This window comes from Etheostoma cragini, chromosome 12 (assembly GCF_013103735.1).
Source record: "Etheostoma cragini isolate CJK2018 chromosome 12, CSU_Ecrag_1.0, whole genome shotgun sequence".
Taxonomy (NCBI): domain Eukaryota; kingdom Metazoa; phylum Chordata; class Actinopteri; order Perciformes; family Percidae; genus Etheostoma; species Etheostoma cragini.
In genome coordinates this window covers 20,459,087-20,465,086 of record NC_048418.1, presented here as the reverse complement: position 1 = coordinate 20,465,086, position 6,000 = coordinate 20,459,087, and the positions used below count along the sequence as shown (strand labels likewise).

Sequence of the window (6,000 nt, the reverse complement as noted above, 5' to 3'; positions counted from 1 at the left end):
GATGGAAAAAACAGGAACGAACCACGGATTTCACATGACTGTTAAAACACAAAGATTTGTCAAAAATGACACCCAGATAAACACATCTGAGTATGAGTGAGTATAATTCAAAGCAATTTGAAGTGAAGTGAAATACTGTATATGGACAGCCATGTCTAGGCCTCTTGGTTCCAGTGAAAGGATTATCTGAATGTGACAGCATACAATGGTGTTTTTATACCGTAGTGCACTTCCAACCTTGTGGCTTTGTTGTGGGGAAGGCACTCTCTTTTGTTTCATCAGTTCCTGTGCACAAAGCCAGCTCCATCAGGAAACTATAAAAGTTTCCTTAAGAAGATGGTTTTCCCAGTCTAGATCCAGGACGTTCCACTTCCGGGATGGCTCCGGTGCCGTCAGAAATTGCGCCGGTTGTCCCTCACCTTCCACTTTCTTTGTGTTGGCATTCTAAACTCTGGTGGATCTGTGCAGGGTAAATCCAGACAGCTAGCTAGACTATCTGTCCAATCTGAGTTTTCTGTTGCACAATTAAAACACCAAATCATGTTCATTCTCGAGGCTATTTTGCAGCTGCACCGTTGATTGTGATTGGTTTAAAGAAATAAACCAATAAACCAGAGCACTTTTTCTCCAGTCCCAGAACGCTGCGTGGACTAGCCAGGCCCCCCTCTATGTCACTGTGGAGGAAGGTCTGGCCACGTGAGACTAGGTGTGGAAGAACTTGACTGGCCTGCACAGAGCTCTGACCTCCTCACCTTCACCCATCAGCCTTATCACTGAACCCCAGTAGTGCTCCTGTGGTTCAATGGGAGCAAATCCCCGCAGCCGGGCCCCGCAGTCTGCTGCAAAGTCTTCACAGAAGAGTGAAGGCTGTTTTAGCAGCACATTAATGCAGATGCTTTTAGAACCAAATATTCAACAATCACTCAAAGGTGTAATGTTTTGGGGTCCACTAGGACAGCACAATATTAGGAACATAAAATTCAATGTTGTTGAATATCGCGTTAACCATATTACTTGTGATACCTAAACAGATATTAAAGGGTCCTCAGTTCTGCTGCTTTCAATATTCTGCCATAACACAGCAAACTGTTTGTTGAATTTAAAGCAAATGAAAAAAAATCATTTCTAAATTGCTTTCATGCACAAATTGAACATTGAATTGAAGGCAAAAAAGGAAAGAAAAAGTGCAGTTTTCTGCTGATATTTTATTTCAACTAACACAAAAAATCGGTGTCTTTTTCGATTTGTCGCAGCTTTTCTTGATGTGTTTATTGTGCCAGTTGATATCGTGATGAAGATTAAAAAAAAAAAAAAAAAAAAAAAAAAAAAACGAGTGTGTGTGTCTGTCTGTCTGTCTGTCCGTGCGTGCATGCGTACGTGCGTGCTTGCGTGCGAAGGTGTGGAGAAAGAAGCAGCATAACAGAATGTGGCTCAGTCACATTCTCACTGCCAGTCAACATGAATCAGAACTTATAACCTATCACACATCTTCCTGTGTTTCTGTGACTAATTCTGTCCATGCACGGTTGCTCTTGTTTCTTTCTTCAGTGGAGATTAAATTTAAGCTGTGCTGCTCCGGTTTAGTAAAAGAGCAAATGCACACATTAAGGTGTTGTTTTTCTTTAATCCTGCAAGCACAAGTGTGATAATGTCACTGGGATCCAGAGTGAACAGGAAAAGCTTGTATGGCAGCCTTGTGACTTGTGGACCTGTGTTTCTCCAGAGTGTGTGTTTAACCCTTTCTTTCAGCCTGGTGTTTATCTCTGTTGACTCTCACCTCTGTCTCCGTTTCTCTTTGCCTTCCTCTAACGTCAGTGTTACCCTTGTGTCTACCTCTGTCTCTTCCCTTTCTTTTCCTTTACTGGTTGAGTGACTGAAGTGTTCTTCTTCTGTTGTCTCTTTATTACTCTCCACTCCCCAATTAGGTCACCCACACTGCGGTTCTTTCTTGGCCAAATTGAAACTTTTTTTTCTGTGTGAAGAGACCTGTTTCCCCTGCTCTTGATGTCACCGTTTTGTCCATCTGTCCGATTACATGTGTGGGAGTCCATATCCCATATTGGCTGTAGTATAATCATTAACTGATCTCATGAATCAGTAACCACAGGGGAAAAGAAAACATGTGTTCACCCCAGAAATAAAAGTTCAAATGTTTGGCTTTCCCTGTCTGGTGAAGTTGATGAAGCATTGCTCTCACACGCCCTTTTCACTCATGTGTGTCTGTCCCACGCTTAGATGTAGAGTTTTAACCAGGTGTGTTAAAAGAGCAGTCAGTCTTAGTCAGCAGTGATGACAGCTTTGATAGTTCAACACCACAGTGATAGGAGATACAGTCAGTGGTGGAATGTAACTAAGTACATTTACCAAAGTACTGTACTGTACTGCACAACTTTTAAGGTACTTGTACTTTACTTGAGTCTTTTCTTTTCATGCCACTTTTGACTTCTACTCTGTTACATTTTAGCAAGAAATATTGTACTTTTTACTCAACTACATCCATCTGACAGCTTTAGTTACTAGTTATTTTACACATTTAGACATATGCACACAAAGTGTATGTAGTTTTAGTGGCAGAAGCTCAGTCCGTAGGGCTTGGAACTGGAGGGTCACCGGTTCAAATCCCCGTACGTAGTGTGGATTGGCTGTAGCTGGAGAAATACCACTTCACCTTCTGAGCAAGCCACTGTATTCCCCAACTTCTCAGGGCGCTGGCACAGATGGCATACCGTAATGTCAGGAATACAATACAAATGGGAAAAGGAAAAGTTATATCCTGTAAAATATTTGCTGGACACTGAAAAACAAATGCTTTTTTATCAATAAGAATAGTTTAAATCGGTGCTATGTGATTGGACAAAAAACAGTCCAAGTAAATAATATAACAAAATATCCATGTGGAAGAACCTCTAAAACAGCCCCCAAACCATTACATAACACTAAAACTCTACATGGTATCACAGTAGCTCATTCTAAACGTGTCGTGTTGTTAACAAACAGGGGAACATTTCTGCTTTAAAGAAAGAATAAAGACACATAAAAGCACTATTGTTTGAGTTGTTTGCTCCGTTGCGTCCCAGCATCAAGATCCTGTGTTCAAACTGTTCCTCCATCTACTTTGTGGAGTTTGCGTTACTCTCTGTGTCTGCATACCAAAAGACAAGCAAGTCTGTAGGTGGGAATGTGTTCATCTGTCTTCAAACAAACCTGTCTGGGCTATACCTCACCTCTCACCCAATGCATTATGGGATAACAACGTAAGGCCGCCTTCTGCCATCTTTAACAGGACACAGTGTGTAGAATTGGATGTAGGAAACTACATCATACTGTATACATTTATAAAATAAAGAATTAGGGCTGTAACTAGCATTTATTTTTATTGTAGCCTTATCTATAAATCATTTAGTCCTTGAAATTATAGAAACCGTGGAAAATAGTCATCACAAGTTCACAGAGCCTAGGTGATGTCTTCAAATTCCCTGTTTTATTTGACCAACAGTACAGAACCCAAAGATAGTTAACTTACAATGTTGGTTGGTCAGTCAGTCTGGACAACTTTTAGATGGATTAGCATGAACCTTTGTATAGGCATTTATTTTCCCCTCAGGATGAATTATAACTGACTAACTATAATAACTGTGAGGATTCTCTGAATTTTATTGAGCATCAGGTCAAAATATTCATTTATACAATACTTAATTTATGACTCTATTTCTGCAAACTGTTCCCATCAGCTTCATATATATATATATATATATATATATATATATATATATATATATATTACTAATAAATAAAAGGGCCCGATCACTGCTCATTTGACAGCCAAACACTGCTGTGCTGTTAACTATTTTCCCCTTTGGTCTTTAAATGATAAACAGTTTAAAATAATGGCATTACTAGGGGTGGGTTTTTTCTTTTTTCAAATTTATTCTTTTCCCTACAATTGATATTTCTTTATTTTTTTAACCACTGATCCACCTAAATATATTCGGTTTATACAATACCACCAACATCCTGTCCCTACATTTGTTGCCAGCAAAACAGAGTGAAAGCAGAAAATCCACGTTATCTTCACAAATATTAGACTAGGATGTGATGTGCATTCTCCTTAGAAAACTATTAGTTTTTAGAAATGTCTCACGATGTATTGTCTTTAGAAGTTTATTATTCAGCTTCCGGGAGAGGGAAGGAAAGAAGGAAGATTGGAAGACGCGCACCCAGTGACCTGTTCTCGAAGAAGAACACGACTTCTGCAGTTTTCTGCAGACTTCGGGGTTCTGACCTAATGAGAAGGGAGAAATGTTTCAGTATTAGTGTTTGGTATTCAGTTTCTGAACCGTGGAGTAACAAGCCAACAGTTTGCTGACGTTGTCTGAGCCTTATGTTAGGATTTTTAATTAGTCACGGTAATACCATATAAGTAGGAAGGAGGTTTGATGGTTTCAAAATGTGGATACCGCCCAACTCTGCTATCAGATCGCAATACTGCTAGTATCGCAATAAATGAAAATCGCAATACAAATCAAATTGGTGCCCATGTATTGTGAAAGAATCACACGGTCCAAGCCCTAGTACTTAACAGAGGCTAACATTACTTTCCAATCAAAATTTTGTTTAATTTAACCTTTATTTAACCAGGAAGTCCCTTAAGATTGAAATCTCTTTTTCCGAGGGAGACCTGGCAGAGACGGCACACCAGTTACGATTTTAAATGAATCCCTATAAGCACTTCACAGCACTGTTCACATTCCTCTTACTGTACAATCTTTAATTGGATGATCTCCTCTCTTGTCAGCCGTTTGTGTGCAGGGTGTCTTTGTGGAGCCTCCCCAGGCCGTCACCTCCCTGCGCTCCTTCGCAGAGAGCCAGACCAGGCTCCCCTGTCACTACCAGGAGGACGAGGGGGAGAAGGTGGTGCAGGTCACCTGGTACAAGGAACTCCCAGACGGCAGCACGGACCAGATCATCACGGCCCACTTCATAGACGGCCACACAGGTAGGCTGCAGCGACGGCTTCACACTGGAGACAGGCAGTGGTGGGGGAAGTATTCAGATCCTTTACTTAGGTATTAGGTACTTAAGTACTAAAACCAAACTGTAAAAATACTCTGTTACAAGTAAAAGTCCTGCATTGATTGCAAAATTTACTTACTTTTAAGTATTAAAAGTAAAAATACAGAAAAATCCTCACATTTTAGGAAGTGTAAAGGATCCAAACAGTTGTGTGTTTTTAATGGTTTAATCATTTCAGCTGGACTTGTAGGCCGTTATACTGTTGTTTAGTTAGTTTGTCCTTAATAACTAAACATCAAAGTGCATTCACTACATGTGTTTTAGGTGCAAAAATCTTAATTTGTAAAGTAACTAAAGCTGTCAGATGAATGTAGTCAGAATCAGAATCAGAACAGGTTTTGTTGCCACAATAAATACAGTTATGTGGAATTTGCTATGGTGAAAAGTACATACATGAACAAACAAACAAATACATACAATGTAACTGTTGCATAAGAAAAAAGTCTGAATGTAAGTGAGTGCAAATTTCTCTCTGAAATGTAGCGGAGTAGATGTAGAAAGTGGCATGAAAAGAAAACAGGCAAGTAAAGTACAACATTTGTACTTCAGTTCAATTTTCAATTTAGTTTTATTTAAACAGCGCTAAATCAAAACAACAGTTATCTCATTGCGCTTTTTATAATAGAGCAGGTCTAGACCGTACTCTGTGATGTTGTGATGTTTACTTAAGTGCAGTACTTGAGTAAATGTACTTAGTTACTTTCCACCAGTGGAGTTATCCTCAGACTGTTCTGTGTGTTTCTTAAGTTTTGGACGTGAGGCCCAGTGAAAGCATCCTCAGGTTGCAAGTGCACTTAAAGGATCTGTCCTTTTGTTCCAGAACTGGACCTTTAGACATTCAATATCACACCAACCTGAATGCCAATAATACTATACAATGTTCTACTACTGAAATAGAACTGTTATTTGACTAATATATTCTTTAGG

The 6,000-nt window shown here is 39.5% G+C and overlaps 1 protein-coding gene across 1 annotated transcript in view; it reads left to right on the top strand.

The window, feature by feature from the left end:
• The window catches only part of nectin4b (nectin cell adhesion molecule 4b), a 27,262-nt gene that overhangs the window by 1,435 nt on the left and 19,827 nt on the right, over positions 1-6,000 (top strand). Inside the window, exon 2 of the mRNA XM_034886952.1 lies at positions 4,796-4,996. Within this exon, the coding sequence (XP_034742843.1) occupies positions 4,796-4,996 (201 nt within the window). The remainder of the gene's footprint in view (positions 1-4,795; positions 4,997-6,000) is intronic.